Genomic DNA, 27691 nt, shown 5'->3' with positions numbered 1-27691 from the left:
GGCGGTGGCGGCGTGTTTTGCTGAGATCCGCCGAAGGGCACTGCTGTCTGCTTACGCTACACATTCACAGAACGAGAACCACCTAGATGAATTCGCAGTAATAGTGCAATTGCTTTGCAGCCCATGACTGCAGAAGGGTTTACAAAAAAGAGGACTAAAAAAATGGGACAAAGAAAAGCAAAACAGCAATACCTCTGAAAGTTAATGTTTGTTGAAAGGCGTTTTACAGTAAAAGTTCCATTTATAAAGTCTATATATATATATAGGTATGGCCCCCCACATAGCAGAACAGTGGAATAAGATGGTTCGCCATTATCTGGAGACTCACTAAGCAGTAGGGAAAGCGGCTCAGGAGGAATTCAGGTTTCTTGATCGGCTTAAAGGGGAACGATGAGGAGGTAACTCAAAAAGTGATTAGCAAAATATTTCAATAAAAACCTTTCGTACCAAGTCCGTTTAAAAACTTTTTTTTTTTAAAGGATGATCAGCCTTTTGCTCTTTGAGGTAAAAATTCAGTCCCGATGCAAAGACAGTCCCTTATGAAATTTCAATTTGCTGAAAACCGCAACATAAAAATGGCTCAATTTGCACGTCTCCATCAGACGTTGCCGCAAATGCTGTTTTCAGCACAACCCTCGGAAGAGCTGCTGTGGGTGGCAGCTGGAAACAAAACTGAGCCCCTGACCCGTCAGTAGTAGTCGGCGTGCCCAGCCGAGGCTGCCGGCTCTCGCCTCAGCTCCTCGGGGGGCTCGTCAGGCAAAATACATCGTGTGCTGGGTGTCATGATGGATCTGCACCGCCTTGGCCAGCGCCTGGGGGTCACGGCCATTGCTCTGTCCCGATACGTGGCTGCCTTCAGCGCTGCAAGAGGAAAAAGACCGCCGAGTTAAAAGGCGACCTGCGGGGCAGTAGCTCAAGCACCTGCCAATCCCTGCTCGATGGGGGGCCTTGGGGGCAGACACGCAGGGCAAAAACGCACGGGAGGTTTTTGCCTTGGATTGGCCGCTCTCTAGACGCACATTTTCCCCATCTGAATTCTCAAAACTCTGCATGGGGGCTTATTTTTGAGTGTCGAGAATTTAGCTGGGGGAAGTGTGCATTTAGAGAGCAGCAAATCCAAGGCAAAACCTCCCATGCGTTTTCGCTCTCACTCAACCCCAGCCTAACACACAAGATTACCGGGAGGATAAATACATACGTTCTTAAGAGTATTTTTGCTTTGTAGTAGGTAGAAATATTAAATGTTTTCAGTCATTAATATTTGAAGTTGGCATTGCTAGCTTAATTAATATAGAAAATATATACATGATTCGTATAAGGTAATACTATTACATAATAGGCATTGTTTGACTATGTATTTGTTACAGTAGACTGTAATAGATAAACCAGCTCAGCAGTTATAGTATCTAGCAGTTAAATATTTGATTATTTAATATTAGCTAATGTTTTACCATACTTAGAGTATCTTAGAAATGCGGCAAAGTAATGGTCAGGTGTAGAAATTTTAGGGGCGTTAAAGTATACACATATCAAAATATAGAAGCTTGGGCACAGACATGTTGTTATTTATGTTATTTCCCCCTATATTCTTTTCCGTATTTTCTTTTTTCTGTATCCCCATACATTAAAAATAAAAATTATACATATATTTTAAAAAAGATATTACTATGAGGATAAAAGGGAGGGGGGAAATGATGTAAGCTGCTCTGGGTTCCCACCGGCGAGAAAAGTGAGGTATAAATATAAAAATGCGCAGTGAGGCACTGTTCCTTGTCTCCTCTCCACCAGCCCTATCCTTGCCCCCAAGTCCCTTGTTCCGGGTTAACAGCGTTCACTTTAAGATTTGGCCGGGGGGAGGGTACGTGCTCCACTGGCTACTGCTCCATCTTGAGAGGTGCCAACCTGCTTCCCGCACACATCCGGCTGCCAACACAGAGAAAAGGATGTGTGCACAAAGTGGCTTTGGTGGCAGCAGAACTCACACGCAGGTGAAAATTTTAAGTAGTGAAAGTTGAGGCACACTTTCCTCAATGACCGGCAGCGGCTCACTTGGGCGTTAGAGGCAGAGCTCCTTCCTACCCTTGCCACCAGAAACTCCAACTAAATATGCCAGAAATTGAACCCAAGATCTTGTATAAGCAGTGTACCTTCTCCACCACTGAGCTGTGGTTCCTCCAGAAATACCCCAAAGTTTGAGCAAACACTCTTATAACAGCTTCTACTCAGAAATCCATGAAGAGGGGACTTCTTCTCTGGTGCGCCCTGCTCAGGCAGCCTCAGCGAACCCACCCTCCTCCTTAACCAGAGCACTGCAAGCTAAGATGCACTTCTATGCTACAATGCAGGAAAGCAGGAGTCTGCAGAGAGGGCAGAACACATGAACACATGAAGTTGCCTTATACTGAATCAGACCCTTGGTCCATCAAAGTCAATATTGTCTACTCTGACCGGAAGCAGCTCTCCAGGGTCTCAGGCAGGGGTCTTTCACATCACTACTTGCCTAGTCCCTTTAACTGGAGATGCCGGGGATTGAACCTGGGACCTTCTGCATGCCAAGCAGATGCTCTACCACTGAGCCACAGCCCAGAGCGGCAGGAATATGAATGTTGCCTGTACAGCAAGGGCAAACAGCAAGCAGTGCCCCACTCATCCCTGATTTTACAATGGAAAAATCATGCCTTTCCCGTCCAAAACAAGGTGCGGAGGGCAGTGAAGAGCCAGCTGAAATCCAGGATGAAGAGGGTGATTGAGCTTTGAGATTACCATTTGCACAGAATGCAACCTAACGGATTCTTGACACCACGTTAACAGAAACACACATTTTGTTGTTCCAAGCCCCCCATTAACTCCTCACCTGTCGTGGTCTTTGTCAACAAGATGGTACCTTGCCCTAAAGGCTACCAGCCTGGCGTAGTATGCCGGAGCAGGGATCGAGACAGACCGTGTGCACCGGACATAAGTGTGACACAGCTGGTACGTCAGCAGCTGCAATTCGTCGGCGGTGAAGCAGTTGTCATCCCACAAAACTTGATAATGAGAAGGGCGGCTGGTTCCCTATGGAAGAGGAGAGCCACAAATCCATCATTGATTGAAAACACTGACCGCGCTCAAGAGAGATGACTGGATAACTGTTCGTGACGGCTTTTGCCCCTCCTTTCTGAAGGGTGAGGTTTACACACCCAGGGACTGATAACCAGATTTTTCTGGGGAAAAGGTTTGTCAATTCATAGGTGAATGCTGTTCATCGAGAATAAACATCGAGTGTAGTGGTGAGTGTAGCGTAGTGGTTAGTGTGTTGATCTACAATCTGGGAGACCCAAGTTCAAATCCCTCTTGTTGCATGGAAGCCAGCTGGGTGACCTTGGGCTAGTCACAGCATTCTCAGCCTCACCTACCTCATAAGGTGTCTGTTGTGGGGAGGGGAAGGGAAGGTGATTGTAAGCTGGTTTGAGTCCCCCTTAAGTGATAGAGAAAGTTGGCATATAAAAACCAACTCTTCTTAACTGAAGAGCTGCCATTAATATATGACAGCCTCAACAAACGTGAAGCTGGGAGCAAACCATCAGCTATCGAGATGCACTAAGAGTGCTGCTTACCTGAATCCCTGCATGGCTACAGAGGTAAAAGTCGAATTCAGAGGGGTGCGTGATGGTGCTGTCCACGGTAGTGCCCGCTGGAACATTGCCGCTTTTCCCAACCTGTTAGGTTCACCGAGTTAATAAGCAAGCCCACCTTTGTTCACAACACAGTTTTAGGACTGGACTGAAGCAGGGGTTTTTGTTTTGTTTTTCAATTTCCTCGGTCTGAGTAGCGGCATGCACTCTAAAAGCTCACCTTGCATTGCCAGGCTAGCAAAGTGGGGTGAGAACCAATACCTGACCAGCAATCGGCCAGTTCCCTTCACCAGGGCCCTTTCAGCTCATACGTAAGGTACAACCAGAACAACAATATCCAGCAACACTGGCTGTGAAGCATCAGCTGAAAGAGCTCATAACCGTTCCCCTGCAGTGGTATCCCTGGCCTTTCCTCACCGCTTTTCAAATCCCTTCGACAATCAAATCTGACTGTTTTACAACCAGCTGCTACAAGTTATTACTGGAGTACCTCGAAGGTGCTATATGGCTGGGTCAGAACTTGCAATATAGCTTCAGCCTCTAAGCAAGGCTATCCATTTTCAGTGTGGCCTTTGGGCTGGCCATAATAGCTCAGCAGTGGCCTAATAGCAACACGACCGAAGGAAGTGATCTAAATAAAGAAATTGAGCTTGTAGCTTCTGCACGATGTGTCTCATCACCACCTACTGCAGCCTGAGAAAAAAGCGACCTTATGAAATACATGTGCGCTTCCCACTTTTCCTAATAAGTTGTACGTCACCCTCCTGCGCTTATGCAGCTTTCAGAAGGTTCTGCCCGCCCCCCTTTCCCAAACCTTGCATTACCTACCCTTTCGGTTTTGTCAGCGCAGAAAAGTCTTGTGTGATGCCTTTTCTGCACAACAATGTAAGTGATCCCTGGTCTGTAGTCTTCCTCCAAACTGATGCAGGCCTTCCGGATTGCTATGAGTTCTGGCCAAGCTACCTAGAAATGTTAAAGGCTAACGTTAAAGATTGCTGAACCGGGCTGTGAAAATATTTCAGTCTGACTCCCGACGTAGACACAACCTGGGAAGACTTTCAAAGTAACACTCGCTGCTTTCTACAAAGGAAATGGGCAGGGGATGTTTCACTGTTCATCACATATAGTGTCGGCAGAAACTGGCTCATCAATGTTTAAGAATCACAAGATTCTTAATCACAGATCTCTCACTGCCATTAAGACAGACTGCTGGCAAGCGGCAGAAACAACCAGGGGGAGCAGTTTAAGCTACGCAAGGGATCCGCCCTTTCTGCTAGGGCGAGGTTTCCATACCCAAGAATAAGGCAGCCATCTATTGCAAAGATTAAGCCCTCTCCCAAGCAGCGAAGGAGTTTAACACAGGTTTAGGATTGAAGAGCCCAACGGGAATGCTTTCTGCTAAACCGTATCCTAGCTATATAAGAGCAACTCCATCTTTGGATTTTACACAAGTCCAGACAAATTGCTCCAGTCGGGAAAACCATGGTGTCGTTACTTGCTTTACATGAATCTCAAGCTGGCGCTCTGGAAGAAAAAAGCATTAACAGTAACCCAGACCCAGGACCCACCTGATGCCTTATTGGGGTTTTCCAACATGCCAAACCTACCCAGAAGCAGCAGCAGTGTGTGTGTGTGTGTGTGTGGGGGGGGGTGTCCACTGGCACTGAAAGCCTATTGTGACTTGAGGAAGGGGGGAGAAGGAGCTGAAAGCTCTGATGTCTGTGGTGTTTCAGGATCTCAGAATTGGTTCCAGTGGCACAACCTGTTAAGTATGTGGTCCTTCCCTCAAAACTGGATGACTCCCACTTCTGAACAGGTGAGTTTTAGCGAGACCCTCCCTGTTGCTGGCTGACCAATTGGAAATGCTATCTCATGGCACAAACCCTTCTCTCCAGAAACTACTATGCTTGGCTAGAGCTTCACAACTTTGGGGAGACAGAAACGCCCCCCCACCAAACACACTCCAGCAAGTGTTCCTGACCAATACCTGCTTCATTTGCCCTTCTGACACGCCTCCCCTGTAGTAGATAATCCGCGTGGGCTTGAAACGAGTGGATTTATAGAACTGGATCAGCAGTTCTCGCACCATGTTGGTCAGGTCCTGGATCACCTCCTGACTGTATAGAAGCTCCTGGGAAGTTTCCTGGCGGGAGGTTTGAACCCGCACCGTAGCACAGTAGCGACTGGGGTGGCCATCCATGCTGCCTACTACAGCAGCAATGGAAGGCTTCTTCCCGTCTCCAGCAGGTGGGTGAGTGACATCTGCTCCCAGGAAGATCACTGGCTGCTGGAACACAGAGGGCCTGTTCAAATGGACAAAATAGGAAGGGTTTCATTTGGAAAACTCAGGAAACCAGCTGGACAGTAATACTCTATACTTCCAGCTTAACGTAGGTGCTTACTCACACAAGTTTAGCCTAAGCAGACCCAGAAGTAAAGTCCAATGCCAGAGAAATAACTTTGTGTAGCGGCTAGAAGTGTGGGACTTGTAGGTGGGTTCAAGTAGTTTGGCAACTGATCAAGCAAAGCAAGAAGCCGCATTACTTTTGTTCTGGGTTCAGGTCAACATTTTAAATCAGGAAATATGTTCTACAGAACCTTGCATTCTAAACCAATAGCACTAATAGGTACACCAAAATCTATCGGATGTATGCCTACTACATTCAGACATTTCAATGAGGTTTAAGCGTAATCAGACCTTTGATGTGGTACAAGAACATTATTTATTCCTCCAAGCTTCGCATTGATCTTCAGACAAAGGTTCGACAGAGTCTGTGGAGAGGTTTTGACAACATTCTTCACCTGAACGCACTGGGTGGCCATGCCTAGTAGAGTATCCCCAACACGCTTGACCTCAGCTGAAAAGGAAAATAAAAAGTCACCTTGTATGATATTCCATCACTTTGGGGGTAGCTGGACTGGATACTCTCTTCTCACACACATTTTAAAAAAACAAAACAGTTTTTTTATTAAGGCTGGTTTGTGTAAGCATACTGCAAATGGAAAGGTTATGTCAATCAACAAAAGCGGTATCATTATGCCCATTCGGCTCTATCCAGCTTTACCACCTTTCATGGTTTGCTTCGCCCTGATTTTCTTGGCCGCCAGGCCATACATGCCATTCTTTGGGAAATATATGGGTCCTTATCTGATAGCAAATAGATTAATCTGTCAACATTAGATGATAATTGTGACACTGAAAGAATGTTTGCCAGAAACTTATTCCGGGGCTCAGTGTATAAAGGAAGGGCCAGGACATAATGGGGGAGATCTTTCACTGAACCACCACATAAACAAATGCGTTGAGTCAGAGGTATTTTTTAAAAACGGCCTGCAAGGAGCTCCGTGGGCATAGTTTGGAAACGCAACAATGTAAGGGCTGCTCTGAGGCTGTATGTTGTGATGTCTGCCAGGTAAGAGGCTCTGAAATGGTCCTTTTTTAGTTTAAACCATGGGGTGAATTTCGTATGGACAGCTAGATGGTATTGTTATGCACTTATTATCAGTCACAGTGATTGTAGTAGTACTGCTAGTTAAATGGTCAAGGTTGTTTCCCCAGCCCTTACCATAAACTGGTGTCTTTCCTGGAAGGATCACGACTATTAGCTGCAAGCCAACATAAGTTAACTTCAAATGTTTGAACATGGGCTCCACGCTGTCCGCACCCTGCGCATATTTACAGAAGCACGGCTGTCCTTGAATCGGCATCCCTGCATCCTTGGAGATCTTCCGCAGCTGGTCAGTAAAACTCCTAAATAACAAATTCAGATTATGTAGTCATAGGCATGGCAAGTCAACAGTTCAAAATCCCATGGAGTATTCATCAGTGCTACACTATTATGGTTACACAAGCTCCTAGAGGAGAAGTCTTAACAGCCACTAGCCATGGTATCTAATGGGTACAAGCTAAATAAATGGACAATGCTGGGGTCAGCCATCTCTCCTTCGGTGCACATCAAGTCACCTGGTTAGCCACTGCTGGAAACAGGGTACCAGATGAGACAAGCCCCTTAGTGTGATCCAGCAAGGAATTCTTAAACTTTCGACTTGCAATTTCTCACAACTTGTAAACTGTATTGGCAATTCAAATGTAGGTTTAGGAAAGAACTTCGATCACGATCAGCTTTCAGAACCCTCAAAAGGGTCTCAGAGGATAGCAGTGTTGGTCTGCAGTAGAACAGTTAGATTAGAGTCCAGTAGCACCTCAGAGACCAAGAAGAGTTTCAGGGTATGTCACGCCTCCCTGGCGCCGCCGTCGCCTTCGGGGTCTCTGCCCTGGAGGAGGGTCTGACCGGAGGAGCCTCCTCGGCCTCAGACCAGTCCGAGAGGGAATCAGAACTCGTCTCCCCCTCGGAAGCAGCCAGGTTGCTCCAGGTCAGCTCAGCCCTTGCCTCCTATAGCTGCTGCTCCTCCCCGGCCCAGGCTCCTCTCTGGCCTTATATCCCCTCCAGGCCAGAGAGGCCCCGCCCCTTCCTCCCTCAAGGCCCGCCCCCGAATTCCCAAATAAGGGCCGACACCGGGCCAGGTGGCCGGCCTTAACACGGGGAGCCGGCGTGCGCTCCCTGGCCCCGCCGGCGCCCTCCCTCGGCTCAGCTGTTGAGCGGGCCGGGCTGTAGGCGCGCGGGTCGGCGCCGCCGCAGCCGGCGCTGCGGCCGGGCCGCTCGGGCCGTCTTTTCCCGCGGGTCCCAGGGCTGCAGCCAGGGCGGAGGTCCGGCCGTCGGCGGGGTGGGCCGCTTTGCCTGCGGGTCTCCCCCCACCCCCGGTGATTGGGATCCCTTCCCCCGGGGGGGGGGGAGACCTGGAACGGCCCGGGCAACGCTGGGAGGGGCTCGCCCCGGGACAGGGTATAAGCTTTCAAGAGTCAAAGCTCCCTTCGTCAGACAAAATGGTTGTCTGGTGTACAGTCCAAAATAAATGTAGACTTCCCTGCAGTGAGTTCACTCATTTCCCCTTCACAGTATGTCTGCTGCCAGCACAAGACTGTTCAATAGTCACCAGAATCAGCTGCAAAAGAAGATATAATGGTTCAAAATGCTAAGTTACTTACTTTAACAAGTCTTCCCGGCATTGCTTCTGAGGAGCGAAGCAGGCAACAGCCCAGACTTTAATCTCAATGCCAGCATAGAACTGCTTTCCTCTCATATCCCAAACACCTTGATTTGGTGTAGCAACAGTCTTGTTCTAAAGGAAGATTTAAAAATAAATTTCTACCAGAAATTTCTACCAGATGTATACATGAATAGTTTGTGCAGGCGTTTAGTACATATTTTAGCTGTATCTTTTTAGCATAACTTTCTAATAAAAAAACCGAAAACAGTCACCAGTCCCAGGTTTTGAGCAATCAGAAATGCAACTACAGGTTGAGTATCCCTTATCTAAAATGCTTGGGACCAGAAGTGTTTTGGATTTTTGGAAATTTTGGAATATTTGCATATACATAATGAGATATCTTGGGGATGGGACCCAAGTCTAAACATGACATTCATTTATGTTGAGGGCCAGGGGCAAAAAAAAAAAAAAAAACCACAGTGAATAATGTACATAGGTCTTGTCATCGTGGAGAATCTACCATCGGTTTGACCAGCCTGCACATGTGCCATTTTATTACCCTTTGCGGGCGTGTTTGCATGGGGAAAACTATCAGCTCAAAAAGTTTTGGATTTTGGAGCATTTCATATATCAGATTTTCGGATAAGGGGGATACTCAACCTGTACTAATTAAATGCTGCCCAACTGTTTGCATAATGCCCAGTTTTGTGCAAGTTGTTGAGAACTTACCCGGCCTCCGTACTGTAACATTGGTGCAGGCAACACCCTGCCTGTCAGCTCTGTCATTTCATTATGGACGACAATCCCAAACTCTTTCAGATATGGATCAGGTCCACCTACCATGCTATTACTCTTCACCTAGAGATAAGAGAGCATCTCATGAGCACAAAGTCTTCTCTGAATATTTAATCTGCACAAGCCAGGCTTAAGACCAAAGCCACACAATTCCATTAGTTTCCTTAGGCACAGATCAAACATCATAGATCACAGTATGAAACACAGATCAAAACAGAAGACACAGATCACACAAACAGAATATCTGAGATCCAGCATGGCGAAGTGGTTAAGAGTGCTAGACTAGGATCTGGGAGACCCAGATTCAGATTCCTGCTCTTCTGTGGAAGCCTGTTGAGTGACTTTGGACCAGGCACACACTCTCAGCCTATCCTATTTCACAAGGTTGCTGTGAGGATGTAACAGGAAAGAATGTAAGCTTTCTCCTCCAGGGAGAATGGCAGGGTGGTAAATGGAGTAAACAGAGGCAGCCACAGAACTCATATTTGATATTAACACACCTTACATGCTCCAGACCACTCAAAACTGGTGCACTTGAACCGCCCCCCCCCCCGCCCATATGACAAACCCAGTGGGACCAGGAATGGCCTCTGACACTGGACACAATGAAGCATTTTGGAACAGAGAAGAGAGGCCTTCTGTGAGAAGCACATTGTGACTTATGGTCGCAGATTCTTTTTTTCCCCCATAGGCGCAAGTGACAGTTACTCACTAGTCTACTAATTTCTTCCTGCCTGTCAGGAGCAGACCGTGCCGTTGCCTTGATCATAGTCGACGTCTGATTGTCTGTTAGTTTCTTGATACAACGCTGGCCGGCCACTATATTACATACCTAGGATCAGAAAGACGGCGGCATGAAAGGGGAGCATGTTGCGGTACAATGGAACAGAGGAAGTAAAAACTGCCCAAAATTATTTTACCTCGAGGGGTAAATATGTATGTTTCTGCTCCTGCCCTACTTGGAGGCATGGAAGATGAGGATATTTTAACTGCAGACTGTACTTCTGCTTAAAATACTGAGCTACTGTACATTCCATAGCCTGTCCATTTTCCAACTGCAAAGGGAACCTGGGAGAGAAGATAATATTGATCTGATCAGTTTTCGTAAGAAAAAGTCTCCTACCATACAACCTGATTATTTTCTGACATCATGCATTTTGTACTTTACAGAGTACATTGTGTAAGTTAAAATATACAACTAATTTAATACAGAATTTTGGTCCTGGGGTATTTCACAATGCAAGATGTCAATTTAAATTTGTTTGGTTATGCTATTATCTTCATAACTCTTTATAAAAGTTACTCATTCCAAGAGAAGTACAGAAGGTATGAGTAACCTGAATTTTAAAACTAATGAATAGGCATTCTTTTCAACAGCTAAATTTAAAAGCACAGCAAGAATGGCTATACTTACGTTTGGTGGCTGGCTGGTCGCCTAGTAACATTGCAAACTCTATATTTTCTCTTCATCTGACCACAGTGAGTAACCTCTACTTTTAGACCTGCAAATCAGGGGGGAAATGAGTTTGGAGAGTGGTTTGGGCTCTGATATGGGATGCCAGAAAATCCCTGCTCTCTTGATAAATAAAAGGCCCTATCTACACTACAGGGCTAGCATAAAGTCTACTTTACATGGATTTATCCATCTCAAAAGCTCAGAATAGATTACAATCTCGACATCACAAAGTATATAAGATTAGACACAAAACAAAATATACAGTGAAGCTCTTTCCCTAATGCAAGATTCGCTCAAGCTACCATATCAGCCCAAATTAAAAGGTCGGGAACTTCTAAAAGCTGCCCAGGTTAGTGCACTTTGTCATGGCTCATGGGGAAACAAATTCCACAGAATAAGCAACAGACTCTGTATATTGACAAATGGTGTAGACATATGCCACGACTGCCAAAGCAATTATGGCTAGTGGACCCAACATTCATTTCCAGCTACAAAGATGGGAATACACAGAAAGTTTTTTTCAGAAATCATGCTACTGGTTCATCATTCATCCCTTTAAATACACATAAACATGTTTTGTTTAATTCAGAACACTCACCTCTAATTTCTTTGGTAAACTTAACACGCTGGGAATCTGTAAGGGGCTTTGTTTGTTCATTGATGTTCTGAATGTCCAAGACCTCACACATGAACTCAATAATAGGTTGGGCACGGTAGAAAGCAGTTGCTGATACTATAATAGGAAGGGGAAAAGGATACTAAGACCAAGTTGGTTGGTGGGGAAATTTTTACAGTGCATTTAAACAAGGAGGTTCTCACGTACCATCTATGTTGAGCATCATGTTCCACATAGCGGGTCTGACAGACTGGTGGAATCCAAACCAGACCTCCCGGCCCCCTCCCAGAGGGTGGTAATAACCTTCTGGGGGAGAGAAGAAGGAACGGCCCACTGGGGTGTACCTAGTGAGAAGGAATTCCAGAGTAAGAGCTTGGGTAGTCCATTGCAACAATCATCAACTAGGAGTCTTTTGGCACTTCAGGATTAACAGATTTATCATAGAACAAGCCTTTGTAGACTAGTGCCATTTTATGAATCTGACTAAGTAGGCTCTACCCCTTGAAAACCACGAAAGAGCAGACGTGTTAGTTGTAGCAAACCTCCCCCCCACAAAAGTCCAGTGGTACCTTATAGACTAACAAAACTTACTTCAATGTGTGTTTTCGTGAGCTACAGTTAATAAAACAAGACTTTAAGGTGCTACAAGACTTCTCCTGGTTTCAAGTGAGAATGGGTGAGATTATCAGTTTTCATTTCTCAGACAAACTTTGCAGATAGGCAGGAGGCTGAGTGTGCTCAAAGTGTTTTGAGATGTTCTGTCAGTGTTACAGTGTGACAGAGCAAAACGTATGGAACACTTTTTAGGATCTGGTTCACTGCAAATATTGAAGGTTTCTTGATTTACCAAACTACTTCACCAACATGATGTGAGAGGTACATCACAAAAAGACACAGCTGAACTAGCTTCCTTTCTGGACAGACCAATTAGAAAGATACCGGGAAAGCTCACCTCATAGAGGGAAGGTGCCGGGTAATGACATCAAGTGCCTGCACAGAGTCTTCTGGGACTTCATTCAGATGACCTGCCAAAGCTTCCAGGAGCAGCTGAAGGCTGACCACAGACACCCACTGAATCGACACTTTAAAAGTTTGGTCTTTCCCTTCACCTGGAAGAGTGACCTCCATGTCCACCTGAAGGAAAAACAATCATGAAGTTATCATTAAGCCAGATGGTTGATATGGAGGCAGATTTTTCTAACTTTATTAATGCTGCAATTCCTCAAGCGAGTGCAGCTTGACAAGTCAGTGAGCAGCTTCACAGAAACTTGATCCAAACCAGCTAAGGAATTAGGACTATTTTAGCCGCAGTGAATTACATCTGCAGTGGAAGTATTTCCATTCTCTCTCTGTTTACAGCTCTGAAGAATGTGAAGCACACGTAAGTGCTAGAATGTGGCAATGTTCTTGGCCCCGGAATGAGTTAAAAAATCACGAAGACTACTACCAATGCTGAAAAAAAGTACAATAAGTCCTAGTTTAAGAATGGATCAAAAAGCCCCTTCGGAAAAGTCCACATGAAAAGCAGTCCTTTCCAGACAGCAAACGCATCCTGTTCAACTCTTCTTTCCTTTTTCCACAAAGGAAGATAGCTTGATTCAGACATAATACCAAACCATACTAGTTTGCAGGGTAAGCACAAACCATCATTTGCCAATTTGGCAGCAATGGCATAAAAAAAATGGCTTGCCACCAAAAAAAGGATGCAATTAATCTATGGTTTGGCTTTAATTTGAACCAAGCCATTGCCAAAGGCCTTAAATTACCTTGAGCCTCCTGCAGAATGTTCTTCTTATGTAGCATTTTGAAAACTGATATCAATATTTTACATTCCTGCAATAACCTGAAGATCAGGTTAAGCATGGCATCCTGAGGATGTAGGCGCTGAGCCTTTGAGCACGGCATCTTCAATAGATTCATCAAGTCACCTACCCTGTCCCTGCCAATGGGCAGAGGATGTGCCGTGTACATGTTTCTTTTACCATCGTAGCCAGGCTGCCGATCCCCAAATATCTGCATCTTGAAGTGTCTCACCATAGTATCCACCACCTCCCTATTAAAGAATTGCCAATTGAACAGAGGTTAGTATGAAAGACAAGCCAAATTACAGGCACGTACATTTATAATACTAGAAGCCTCCAAGTCAAGATTGTGTGTATGTGTGTGTGTGGTGTATTACTTGGCTAAATGAGCAGGTATTTACAGAGCTTACCAGAAACATAGTGAACCAGTCAGTCAGTGGGATACAATCACCCCTAAATATAAGCATTACAAAAAGGGCAGGAAAGGTGTACTGAGGGGTGGTGGTACTCCGCAAATCAGAAGGAGTGGAGAGATCAAGTAAACTAGAAAACTTAAACTCCTCTACAGTCATTAAGGGTAGAAATACCAGGCCACAAAATTAACTTAGAACTGGAATGCATCTTTACCCTTCCTGACCAAAACCGTGGGTGATCTTAAGACAGACAAATCAGAGAGCCCTAAGAGACAAAGCACAGCTACGATAGTTGACTTCAACTGCTGTCCTGCTGACTGGGTGAACACACTTTCAGGTCACGACAGAGTAACTTTCTAGATACCATAAATGGTTGTGCCTTGGAACTGGCTAGAGGGGAGAAAACCCTGAATTTAATCTCAAATGGTTTCCAGGACATGGTGTGTGATATAAACATGGGAGAAATAACTGGGTACAGTGGCCACAGAGCTATCATACTCAAACTAGGTGGACAGTTGCCCAAGAATTCCAGCATAATTATATCTGATTTCAAAAGCAGGTTGTTCTCACAATGGGGGTGGGGGGGGGAGAGACTTAGAAATCGCTTGAAGCTCAGTCACACATTAGGAAACATAACAGCAAGTCCGAAATGATGCCATTATGGGTAACAACCTGAGGGAAGTTATAAGGCATAAGACTGCTTCCTGTAAAAATTGGAAGTCTTGGCGAAATGGGGAAAAGGAGCACAGATTCCAGCAAAACGTAGGAGCATGTTAAAATCTTTAGAACAGGGAAGTGTTGAGTTATTGGACAAAGGAGAGAAATGGCTGATAAAGGAGGATAGGAAGACTGCAGGGAAGGCTTTCTTTTTAGCTTTTTGTCTTCCTTGCTGAGGATGCTGGGAGATATCCATACCAAAACAGCTATTTCTGGGGAGGATTTCTGAAGTAGCCAGATGAAAGATGAAATTCTGTGGCAAGCAGATCAAAAAAGTGTGCCTGGATGGCACACGTCTGAGAGTACCTAAAGAACTTAAACCTGATATTGCTGAACGCTCTAACCAATAGGCTGTGTGTGAGTGTGTGTTAAGTGCCATCAAGTCGCTTCCGACTCATGGTGACCCCATGAATGAAAGTCCTCCAAAATGTCCTATCTTTGACAACCTTGCTCAGATCTTGCAAATTGAGGGCTGTGGCTTCCTTTATTGAGTCAGTCCATCTGACTCAATAAAGTGACCAATAGGCTACCCATCGCTAAAAGCAGCCAGCATACAAGAGGATTACAAAGCAGCAAACACAATGTCAGTTTTTAAAGGGACCCAGCATGAAGCCAGGAAACAGGAAACCACAGACCAGTTAGCCTAACAGTGTTCTGAGTCAAATGAAGGAAAGCATTAAAGACAGATATTAAAGTCTTGCTGAGGAAGGATCACCGTGGTTTCTACAAAGCAAACTCCTGCCCCACTGCCTTTTGGAGCTCCTTGAAAACGCCAATGAGCAAGACGCAGAAATAATCTGGTGGACATATATATTTGGAATGTCTTAATGTTTATCCAGCATGGGATGGCAGAGAAAAAGCAAACATCATGCTAATAATTAATTCTTGAAAATAAAAATGTCAGTGTGAGGGTTTAGCTTCCCTGAACCGACAACCATTGTTATAGGAGGAGAAAGTTTCCCTTGGCTGCCCTCAAATGTAATTAAGAGGCTTAGAGGCTGTCGTTGATTTTATAATAACGAAGATAATTAAAGTTTATCTACAGAGAGGTATCCATCACAGTCAGCATCACAATAACTATGTATGATACAGCCACATTTTGAGTATTGTGCATAGTTTTCATCACTCCATCTCAAAAACAATATCATAGGGATGGGAAAGGTGCAGAAATCAGCATCCATAGCGATTCCAGTAAGGAAAGTCTAAATGTTTAGGGGCTTCGTAGCTTACAAAAAATGGGGTCATAATAAAGATGTTTATATATGGCACAAAGAAACAGATAAATTTGTCCCACCATCTCCCATTAATATTGGAACCAATGAAGTAAATGACCAGAAAAAAGATACTTCAGACCACACAATCAGTGGAATTCACCATTATGCATCCATTAACTGAGGATAGGGCTACGGGTATCAGCAGCTATTAGCTATGAAAACTTAACGAAACCTCCATGTTGGGGTAGTATGCCACTCAATAACAAGCTGCCCTTGCGCCTTATTTGTGGACTTCCTGGGGGAAATCTAGTTTTCAGTTGTGGAATCCTGAATAAGATGGACCTTGGGTATGAACCAGCAAAGTTCCTATGTTCTTTCTGTCACAAATGTTTATATACAGTTTATCTGCCTGCAGAGTTAGAATAAGAGGCGAATACGTTTAGCCAAAGAATAAAGTAGTTTCTACACAATACCAGTTTCTCATCAGGTTTGTTGATGGGTTGGACACAGGAGAATTCCATGTTTTTGAACAATTAATTTTAGTATTCCAAAGCTTAATGTTCATTTTAGTTTTTCACTCAAACCACCTACTGAAAAACGCACAACAGTTGGAGAATAGTTACAAATGTTCTAGATGCTATCACATTAGCCATACCTGTTCACCCTCCGGGGACGCTTTTCTGGTTTGATATCCACATCATAATGATAAACATCAATTTTAGGGATCTGCACCTGGAAATGATTGGCTAAGAGACGGATTGGTTTCCCAACAGTTCCCAGACCAGGGCGACGAGGCGGCTGGAAAAGGCTGGCCGGTGGCCCTGTAAAAAATGAAAAAAACATTTGAGACCAGCACTTACTGGCTAACAATTCCATCACAAGTATTCCAGTGAGTCCAAATCAAGATTGTGTGCCATTTATTCTCTTAGACTTAATTTACTTGCCCAGATAATGGTGCACAACATATTGGATAGAACTGTCAGAGCTGTGGAGTAATATTGATTAACACAGCACACACATCCTAACCAAAGACTGCCAATGTGACCTTAGTGACCATTTATATGCAGTCCTGCTTCTTTGTGGCAAAAAACAAAAACAAAAAATCCCTGTAAACTATTTCTTTTTAGTTGCTCTGCATACTATTCCTACCACCAGTTCCTTGCAGTACCCATAACAGATACATTTTGAGATCTTGGTAGACTTTTGCATCATGTTATTGCTTTAGTCATTTTCTAAAAGGTAAAGGTCCCCTGTGCAAGCACCGGGTCATTCCTGACCCATGGGGTGACGTCACATCCCGACGTTTCCAAGGCAGACTTTGTTTGGGGGGTGGTTTGCCAGTGCCTCTGCGCCATGGGGCTCTTAGTCATTTTCTAATGCAAATCAAATGTTCACGTTCTAATTAAAAATGAGTGAAAGCCAAGCTCGTTACATTCTTAGTGACTGGGTTATTACACAATCAATTAATAGCAGAAAACACACACACCCAACGACCCCAGATGTTTGGCCCACAGGTGTTCTGCCCATCCATTCCTGGCCAAAGCAATTCTCAAACATTTTGAAAAGATGAATAAGGTGAACTCCAAAGACAGACAACTGTTTACATCAGGCTAGCAATAACCTATGGACAACCAAGGTTGCTGGATAACCCCAGAATTCTATTATTGAGATATGGGGAAAGCTCCTATCCACTCTCCGCTGCACAGTTCATAATTCTTTGTTTACTTCCATATTCTCGTAAGACATTTTTCCAAAGCTAAAAGCCCCAAATATTTTAGCCTTTCCTCATTGGAAAGTACTTCAACCCCCTTATAGGACTGCTACTATTAAAAGGTGAGATTGCTTACAAGCGCCCACATGACAGCAAAGTGCCACAGGGCTGCACCTTATCGCATTAAAAAACCCCCACTTCTTGGCTACCATGAATGAAGGACAACCAAACTTTACTGATTTGCATACTCAAGAGAAGATCCACTAATTCTATGAAGTCTGAAGTAACACAGATGTGGACGACCAGTGACCTGCTCAGAGAGATTACATGGAAAATATATCTGAGGCTTGCAGCATTAGCAATTTTTGTGAAGTCTGAAGAAGTTATTTACTTTCAGTAGCTCACCCTCAATTTCTGGCTAGCTCTCTGTATTTATATAGTGCTTTTTAAAAGTGGTACAGTTTATTTCCTTCATTTACACCCTGCCTTTCTCCACAGTAGCCCAGTGGCGCAGAGTGGTAAGCTGCAGTACTGCAGTCCAAGCTCTGCTCACAACCTGAGTTCGATCCCAACGGAAGTTGGTTTCAGGTAGCCAGCTCAAGGCTGACTCAGCCTTCCATCCTTCCGAGGTCGGTAAAATGAGTACCCAGCTTGCTGGGGGTAAAGGGAAGATGACTGGGGAAGGCACTGTCAAACCACCCCGTAAAACAAAAGTCTGCCTAGTAAACGTCGGGATGTGATGTCACCCCATGGGTCAGGAATGACCTGGTGCTTGCACAGGGGACCTTTACCTTTTTCCCCTCCACAGTGGGGATGTGAAGTGGCTTGCATCATTTTCTCCTCTGTTTTATCCTCATAACAACCCTGTGAGGTAGGTGAGGCTGAGAGTATGTGACTGACCCAAAGTCACCCAGCAAGCTTTCATGGCAGAGTAAGGATTCAAACCAGGTTCTAGTTCGACACGTTAACCACCATGCCATGCTGGCTCTCAATAACACTTTTCCTCAGTAACTCTTACAACCCCCCTTAAAAGTTGGGCCAGTATCTGGAAATAGAGGCTGAGATGCTGGCTTGACAAAGCCCACCCAGTGAGTTCATGGCTCTGTTGAGATGTGAAACCAAGGACATTTTGCTGCACTGTTATCAGCTCTGTAGAATGTATAGAAGAATAAATCAAATAATGTTTTCTAGTCGAACACATGTTATTCCCATTCTAGAAACCTTTTGTATCAGAAAATTATACTGACTGGCCCAAAGCAGGAGCTACTGGCCAATGTGGCACAACGGGAACCACCAGTCTTGATATAAGGTGGAGATTCCCAGATTCAAGTGTCAGGCCCTTAAGCAAGCAGCAATGATTCCAGACTGGTCAACATTGCAAGGATGTGGTAAGGATAAGTATCAAAAACTGTAAACTGCTTCTTTGGGTTCTCTCTGATAATATGTTAGTCTTGTCAATAAAGCAGTTTTTATTGAACTATTCATTTATAGAAGGGGGTTCTGCATTTTTACAATTTGCTCCTATAGCCATCTTGGCAGTAGTGAACAAACAACTCAATTTCCATGTAGCCTTTCATGTACTCTAACAGTATTATCTTAGGTTCAAGAGATATGTTCATACCTAACATTTCATTATCAACCTATGCTTCATTTCTACTCCACAAACATTAATACTATACAAAGAGCAAAAAAAAATTAAAATTAGCATTTACCGTGATGTTTTATCACTATTTGGATAGCTTATTCAAGAGGAAGACCGCGGTCCAAACATGGTTAATGGTAGTAGCAGAAGGGTTATCCACTCAGGTATTTTTTTTAAAATGCTTTGCTTACTATTAATTCTTTACATTACATTAAATCAGTAATCATATTTCCATACCATAATGGGGGGAGAAGAATTATCCTGAAAGGGAAATGTTTCTCTTAAGTGAAAGCACTTCTAAGCGAAAGACCCAGTCCTCGAGAAATGGGCAGATTTCAGAATATAAAATTTGCTTTTACAACTGCATGCCACAACAAAAACAGCTTAAAAACATAACATGATCATGACTCATCAAGTACTTTGGAAGATCCAGGTTTCAATGTATTAACACCAACTGCAAAGCAATGACATGCAGCAGTCACTTGTGGTTCATACTGTTAAAAAAGGAAAGCCAGAGTTTTAAAAAAATTACTGCTGCAAGAAAATCATACCCATGCAGTTTGTACCAGTCCCAAGACCCAGAATCTTACTTTACTGTCAAACTGCAATAATGAATGGGATTAACTAATCTGTGGTTAAGACATCACTTTGTCATCTTCACTGGTTAGCTTGCAGTCTTAGGTTCTTGATCACAAATAGCCTTAATGTTTCACTATTTCATTAAGTTTCATATACAGAAACACATCATAGCAAAGCTTTAGTTTAAATGCAAATGTTTGGGAGTAATCACAGTCTTCTAGGCATTTTAATTACATCAGTGTAGTATGCAACCCACAAAGCCATATGCTCAGGGACTAAATTTATTCATGATCATTTTAGCTCCTGCCCATGTCTCTTCCTTGATCGTGACAACTTTTCACATTCAAATATCTACCAACATACCTGACACATATATCTCCGTGTACATGCTAACACAGAAGCGAACAAGCCCAAGAGATCTGATAATGCTTTGGTCATGGCAAAGACTTTCAGAGATCCAACTGCATTATGCATTATACAGTTCATCTGAATGATTTGTAACAAGCAAAAGCCACAATTCAGCATGCCACTTTGGCACAGGACTTGACCATACTTTCATCTGTGATCTGCAACTTAACAGAATACATATAAGTCTTGCAATACTGGGTCTCCTGGCCTCATTTTCTAACAACCACCCCCATCCCTTTTTTCTGTTTCTACCCATGCATATACAGTTCTGTCCAATGAGTGCAATACTTTATATTTCTAACAAACTGGGCTTTGGCTCATGAATGCTTATGGCACAACACTGTTTAGACTGAGGTGCCCAAAGATTCTTTCACATGTGGAAAGCTTATGTCAGTGTGCAAACCTGACTTGTGCCAACAAATGATGCAAAGGACCTGTCTGCCAAGTGCGCAAGGCAATCTGGACTAAAAAAGAACACCCATTCAAGCAATTTTGTGAATCAGCCTTACTGCATCTTCACTTACTATGTCATTGTGGGTAGAATGCTGTGTTTACAGGCGGGACATTCTGGGTTTGTACACCACTTTTGAGTTGTATGAGGAGCCTGCTTATGATGTTCAGAAACCTGCTGGCGTTCCTCTTTCTTAAGAACAGGAAAAAGTAAACTAACCACATGAAACTGTGATGGTGGAACCCACACGCTGTGAACTTTACTTGCTGAATCAACCTTAAAAAAACCTCCTAAAAGTTACATCTAACAATAAATAAAAACTTCCTACATTCTCTCTACCTCTAGCTCCACCAGCCATACTTTTCTCCAAATCACATATCACAAAGAAAAACGTAGACCTCTACCTTTAGGCAGAATAGCTGACTGTACTTTTAAAGATGTTCAAACGTTTTCTACAGAGAATTAGATCAGAAAATTCAATTTTAAAATGTTTTATTTAAAACTAAAATTTAGAAAAGCACTGGAAAACTGGCATTGGTACATTTGAAATGTGGTGTTGGAAGAGAGTTTTTACAGAAGGTGTTCCAACGGGATTACAGAAGGTGTTCCAACGAAGTATCGTATACCTGGCTGTACAAGGTAAAAACCAGCACCTTTAATTTAGCTCAGATACAATCTGCAACCAGTCTAGATCAAATTATCAATATCACATCCTAGAAACTAACACCTGATATGTCATGCTGTTATATACTAGACTAGTATAAGCTCCCGAATAGTCTTCAAGGGCAACCTTGCACAAAACAGTAATGCAGAAAACAAATTCAGTGGTTACCACAGCATACACAATAGGGGCCAAATATCCAGGAAAAGGCACAGCTGGCACTATCAAAGGTGACCAAATACACTTCTAGCCACAAGGTAATGCAAAAGCAGCACTGGGTCTAGGACTCCTCCCAAACTCCGTCTCTGTCTGTCTGTCTCTTTCTCAAGAGGAAGGATAACTTCCTCAAGGGACAGCATTTCCCCTAAGCTCTAGTCAACAGTCTTTCCTGTCAGCATCTGCCTCATCTGGACTGAGCCTCAGTTTATTTGCCCTCATCCAGCATGTCGTTGAGCTCCAACAAACATTCAAGACACAAATCTGACACATAGGAAAAGAAGAGGGAAACCTAGCTGTCATTTGCATATCTGCTTCTGGCCCAAATTCCTAGTAAAATCACCCAGCTATTTCACACAGATTTTAAAGAACATGAACACACAGAGACAGCTGCCTTAGACTACTGATCCATTTCACTCAAAGTGACTGGCAGCAGCTCTACAAGGTCTCAGGCAGATAAAGATCTTCCCCAGTGCCTGCTACCTGAGATTCTTTTAAATGGAGTTGCCCAAGACCTTCTGCATGCCAACAAACATACTTTCCCCTGAGCCCTCTTTAAACAAGTAGGAAGAGAATCCTGCAAGGCACCTTCCCCAAGGCAGAGCAGCAGCACTTCAGCACTGGAAACCTCTCTGCAAGATAGAAAAGGAACCATTGCAATCCAGTGCATCCCCTCGGCTCCCCCACAGCAGCTCAGAAGACACAATAACTTAGAGCTGCTGAGAAATTTAGGATCACACATAACCCAGTACAAATCATCCACCAGACAAATCAAAGTGTTTTCCATTCTGAACTCTACCCCTGGAAACCCAGGATTAAAAGTATTGCATTATTCTGTAACATCCTGAAGAACCTACAGTTGGTAAATGACCGCCCTCTCAACCACCTTGGCCAATAAAGGAAACTTGGAGGTAGAAAATTTTCTAACACAAGAGGATCCAAGCAGAGATTTTTTTCTCCCCCACCTGCAAGACAGCTCTAATAACTACCTATTTACAAGGCAATCACTATTGCTCTTTCCTGCAAAGTCCCCTCAAAAGTTTCCCTGTAATAGTTTAGTAATCAACAAAGTGTAGCTGTTTACTAGCCAAGATAAACTGAGATCAAGTGGACAAACGGTAACAGAGATCAAAGCATTGTCAACACCCTCAGGGATCAGCAACTGAAATTCATGACAGGAGGCTCTGGATACCTGTACTATTGATTCTGCCCCGAAAGAGGAGTCCATGTCAGAACCAATAATCCACAAAAAATACTCCTTCAAGATTCCAGAGTGCTATATCAGTTAGCAGCAATGCTGGAGGCAGGAAGGTTTACCTAATTATACCTGTACTATTCAGAAGAGCTCCACTGGACAAGGCAGAGCAGATGCAGAGTTGGGAAAGAACGAAGTTCTCCGCCACCATCACCACCATGCATTTATATCTGCTCTAAACTGTGTTTGGTTGGAACCGTCATAAGCTTGCCTCCCAATAGTGTTCTAATTTATCACATTAACCACTTCATCCTTGTAACTCTTCAGAAAATCAAATGAGAAAATCTGACTAGCTGGAGAAGACACTTAGGAGCTAATGTGCCATACACCCAGGTGAGAACCCTATTCCCAAAATTCACCAGGTCTAAGTCAGCTGGGTCCTTTCTTATAGTCAACTGGAAAACCATCTGGATCCGATGGCCTTCAGAGGCTACCACTCCTCTACAGGGTCAAAGAAAACCAACATTCACTTGGTAGTGAATTGCCCACAACAAAAGAGTAGTCACAGGCTAGTTCACTGATGATCACTTGCCTCCCATCTAGAACAGGAAGTAAATTGGGTATTACCTAATGAGAGTGTGTTGGGCCCAATATATACTGGGATAAACATGTGTTGGCTACAGACTCTTGTAAGCCACATCTGTTTAGGAGGCCTTAGTGGACAGACACCCCCCCAGCACACCCAAGACACACAAGGAACTTTGTTTATTGGAATGTGGTATTATATTCTTATGGACTAGAATATCCTACCCATCCCCATCCACTACCTCATGTAGATCCTAAATGGAGCACCCAAGTGGCTGTCCCCCAATAGGTTTCTTTCCCTAATTCAGCTATATCTCCATAATACTCCAAGTTAGTAAGCACTCTCTTCAATAAATAACAGATTTTGGACCCAGTATGCATTAAAAAGAAGCAGCTCCATGCTTATTCAGATGCCCAGGATACACCAGACAGCTTGCAATGGACCATTCTTCTTTTAACATGTCTTGCCACTCCCCTATATCTTTCTCTGTGCCATACAAAACCAACAGACCATTACTCCCGCCCACCAGTTTCTGCCCAACCTGCAAAATGCCACCTAGCAAACCAAGAAAGGAAGGAGCTTTGTTTAAAGGAAAACACACACAGAGAACTGCCACAAGATTCTACTACAGTTCACCAATGTGACAAGTATCACCAAGTCTACACCATACTCTTGGCCTTATCAGGAGCAAACAAGAGTAGCAGCAGCCCACTATCTCTGGAAAACTTCCCACAATTGAATATAGTACCCCCTCTCATTGAGTGCATTATGACCTGGGCCTTGAAGGAAGGCCTAGTACCAATCTGTTATATGACTGGGTTGATCCTCCAATTTTAAAACCGATTGTGTGTGCATACTTTTTCCCATCAGCCATGCCCCAAATATTAACCCAAAGGGGCAATCTCTTTGGTATTGTACTTCAAGTGGTGACCTGTTTTTAGGGCTAAATATATACCCTTTAAAGAGCTCAAGCCAGCAAACCAAGTTGAGCAACTAGCATCACTTCAAGGCATAGAACACACCAGCTTCACTGTGAGCCCAAATGCAAGCATTTACTAAACTACTAGTGGGCAGATGGAAAGAACTGAAGGGGGGGCGGGGGAGAAGAAGAAGAGAAGACTCAAGGTAGCAACAGTCTCACCCCCTCACTGGATGGAGCTAAAAATGACACTGAATTTTATTTTTGTGTACTTTATTATGAAGCTGTTAGCCATTTTAGGGGCTCTTCATGGCAGGATAGAACTAAAAAACAAAATATCTAAGTGACTCATCTAGCAACATTAGGTGCCTGACTTAACATTACATGGTAACAGCTTTCAGCCCTCACACATTTCGAATACATACTGCAGAACAGTAAATTCAGCAAGTGAAAGGTTTTGCATCTACCAATAATGTAAGAGCAAGGAAGTTATGTGTGTGACTTTCTTAGCCTTTTGAACATGGGTTTAACAACGTCCTGCATTGAAACTCCAGACTTTCAAGACCAGTAAAACACTGTTTTAAAACATTAATTTATAAAGAACCTAAAAAGGGTTATGTGATGTACAAGGCTCACGGAAAGACAGGCCCTGCCCAATGGGCTGAGCTAATTTACATGTCCCAGAAACAAAGCTAAACACAATGCTGGGGAAGGCCAACAATTCCAGAGGCTCACTGAAAGTAGTTTCATAGAGTTTTTCCACCCAGAACAAGAATCAATTGTTGAACGATGCTCTGAGAGAAATGTCATTCAAGGTTTAACAACTAAGGTAAAAAGCCTCAAAAGTCATCCCCGTGTTTACACCAAAAACTGAGAGCCGGTGTGGTACAGTGGCTAGGGTGTTGGGACTCTCACTTGTCTACCTCACAGTGTTATTGTGAGGCTAAAATGGAGAAGGGGAGAACATTATAAGCCGCTTTGAGTCTCCACAGAGGAGAAAAGTGGGGTATAAATGAAGCAAATGAATAATCAGTTATGAAGTTCAGAGCTGCTTGCACAAAAACAGCTTATCTACAATTTACCTATTAAATGAAGGACAGGTTAACAGTACACTTATCTTCCAACCAAATGAGTTAGGCTCTTATGTTGGCACATCTCAGACCTTAAGAGCTCAGATGAATTAGGGCCTCCATTCCACTGTCATGCTGAAGATGAAACAGCCCACCTTCAGCCACACCAGGAATTCCAACCATTCTCCTAGAGCTCACTTTCATGACCTAGTGTAGGTGTCCATTCTACATAGTGAAATTGTGGAACTCCCTGCCCCAGGATGTGGTGAGGGCTGCCAACTTGGAAGGCCTTAAGAGGGGAGTGGACATGTTCATGGAGGAGAGGGCTATTCATGGCTACTAGTAAAAATGGATACTAGTCATGATGCATACCTGTTCTTTCCAGGATCAGAGGAGCATGCCTATTATATTAGGTGCTGTGGAACTCAGGCAGGACAATGCTGCTGCAGTCGTCTTGTTTGTGGGCTTCCTAGAGGCACCTGGTTGGCCACTGTGTGAACAGACTGCTGGACTTGATGGGCCTTGGTCTGATCCAGCATGGCCTTTCTTATGTTCTTATACATTTAAAACTAAACAAAATGTTACTACATGCACTGCGGCACTGCCAGTGATCAAACCCCAAGGACAGTACAGTGCCACCACAATGCCAGTCAGGCCACTTCTCCTTACCACCCCAATCGACATTCTTCCTGAACCAAGAGTCCTCATCTAAGCTGCCCATCCACAGCCATCATTAAGCAGGCACTGTATCTTATATACAAGGTAGCGTATGTTCTAGTTTGGGTTTTTTCCCCCTACCTCTTAAACTGGAACCCACCCAAAGCCCCTGGGAACAACACAGGACAAACAGAACTGTGTGTGTGTGTGTAAAGTGCTATCAAGTCGCAGCCGACTTATGGCGACCCCTTTTTTTTGGGGGGGGGGGTCATGGCACGAGTCTAACAGAGAGGTGGTTTTGCCAGTGCCTTCCTCTGCACAGCAACCCTGGTATTCCTTGGTGGTCTCCCATCCAAATACTAACCAGGGCTGACCCTGCTTAGCTTCTGAGATCTGACGAGATCAGGCTAGCCTGGGCCATCCAGGTCAGGGCACAAACCGAACCACACTACACATAAACAAGATAGAGAGGTCACAGACCTTAAGAAACCCTGACCTAGCAGTCACAGAGCACTGCCATGCTACAGACTAGCCAGACTCTCTCAACGATCCCAGCTGGAATAAAGCTCCCTGCAGGGTCAAGCTCATACTAGCACAGGTTGCCTCCACCTCCCCATGGCCACTCAACAAATTACTTTTTAACGGATATACACTGGAGCCACTTGACAACGTACACCTAAGAACACAAAAGTGTGAATGCAACGACGGTGCTAGCCAAACATCGGCATCACATAACAGTGCTCCTCTGAGAGCCACAATCAGACACCGTTCCTGGATGGGTTTCACATTCTGTGGCCAACCTGAGTTTTGCTTTAGCTTGATAAAAGGAAAATGCCCTGGAGCCACAGAAGGGGCAGGGCCATCCACTTGCAGGCTCTTGGCTTTGCTTTCCTCCTGAAAGGAGGACGATTTGGGCTTCCATGGCTGTTATTAGAACCCTCCGTAGGTCCCACAACCCCCTCCCCCCCCACAACCTAGTCTATATAACCTCCTCTATAGGATCCTGGATGGCCCAGGCTAGCCTGATCTCGTCAGATCTCAGAAGCTAAGCAGGGTCAGCCCTGGTTAGTCTTTGGATGGGAGACCACCGAGGAATACCAGGGTTGCTTTGCAGAGGAAGGCACTGGCAAAACCACTTCTGTGAGTCTCTTGCCACGAAGACCCCCAAAAGGGGTCGCCATAAGTCGGCTGCGACTTAAAGGCACTTTACACACACATAGGATCCTCCCCAAAGCCAGAACCCCCTTCCCCACCAGTTTCAATGTCACCCAAAGTCGCCTTCATCACACGGCCACCAACCCCCTTCTTCCCCCCTCCCCCACTGGCGCAGCCCCTCCCCCCCCAGCCGCACACCTGAGGACCTGCCCAGCTTCCCTCCCTTCCGCCCGGCGAGGCCTCTCACCTGGTCCCAGCGCCTCCATGGCGACGGCGGCGGCCTCGCTGCGGTCCCCCCCGGCCCCGGCCGCCCCGGGCCCCGCAGCTCCAGCCGCCGCCGCAGCGTATCTCTTAATTTCGGGAATATTGGCTCCGGGGTGAGGGTCGGCGCAAGGAACGGGGGTGTGGGGGTGTGAGGAGGGAGCGTCAGGGGGGAGGGGCGTCGGTCCCCGCTTCACAAATAAGCCCACACGGCCGCGCGGCGGGACCAGCGAGCGAGAGAGCGGACCAGCCTCCTCAGCCCGCGCCCTCGGCCACCGAGCGCGCGCCTCTCGCGTGGACGCGCCTCCGCCCCCCTCCCCACCTTCCCCCGGGGCGGAGGAAGATAACGACGGCGGCAGCGGCAGAAGGCTAGGTATGGGAACGTATCGGCGCCGGAGTGCGTGCTGACGTGAGTACGTAATTTCCCCCCTCCTCCCCGCCCCCACTTCCAGCAGAGGGAGGAGGAAGAGAAGCCGGGCTGCCTTCCCCCGCGTCCCTTCAGAC

General features: G+C 44.8%; 1 protein-coding gene across 1 annotated transcript; it reads right to left on the bottom strand.

The window, feature by feature from the left end:
- Positions 1-752: 752 nt before the first annotated feature.
- AGO4 (argonaute RISC component 4) lies at positions 753-27331 on the bottom strand. Its single transcript, XM_056847538.1, has 18 exons — positions 27174-27331; positions 16332-16497; positions 13463-13583; positions 12483-12664; positions 11738-11874; positions 11513-11647; positions 10873-10960; positions 10379-10526; positions 10171-10290; positions 9393-9521; positions 8662-8795; positions 7181-7365; positions 6313-6472; positions 5602-5917; positions 4443-4577; positions 3597-3698; positions 2855-3054; positions 753-861 (listed from the first exon to the last, which is right to left on the bottom strand). The coding sequence occupies exons 1-18, from the start codon at positions 27190-27192 to the stop codon at positions 753-755; spliced, it is 2586 nt and encodes an 861-aa protein (XP_056703516.1). The 5' UTR covers positions 27193-27331.
- Positions 27332-27691: the final 360 nt, after the last annotated feature.

This window comes from Euleptes europaea, chromosome 3, assembly GCF_029931775.1.
Source record: "Euleptes europaea isolate rEulEur1 chromosome 3, rEulEur1.hap1, whole genome shotgun sequence".
NCBI classification, from domain to species: Eukaryota; Metazoa; Chordata; class Lepidosauria; order Squamata; family Sphaerodactylidae; genus Euleptes; species Euleptes europaea.
The sequence above is the reverse complement of the archived record's forward strand: the minus strand, read 5'-3'. Positions and strand labels throughout refer to the sequence as shown.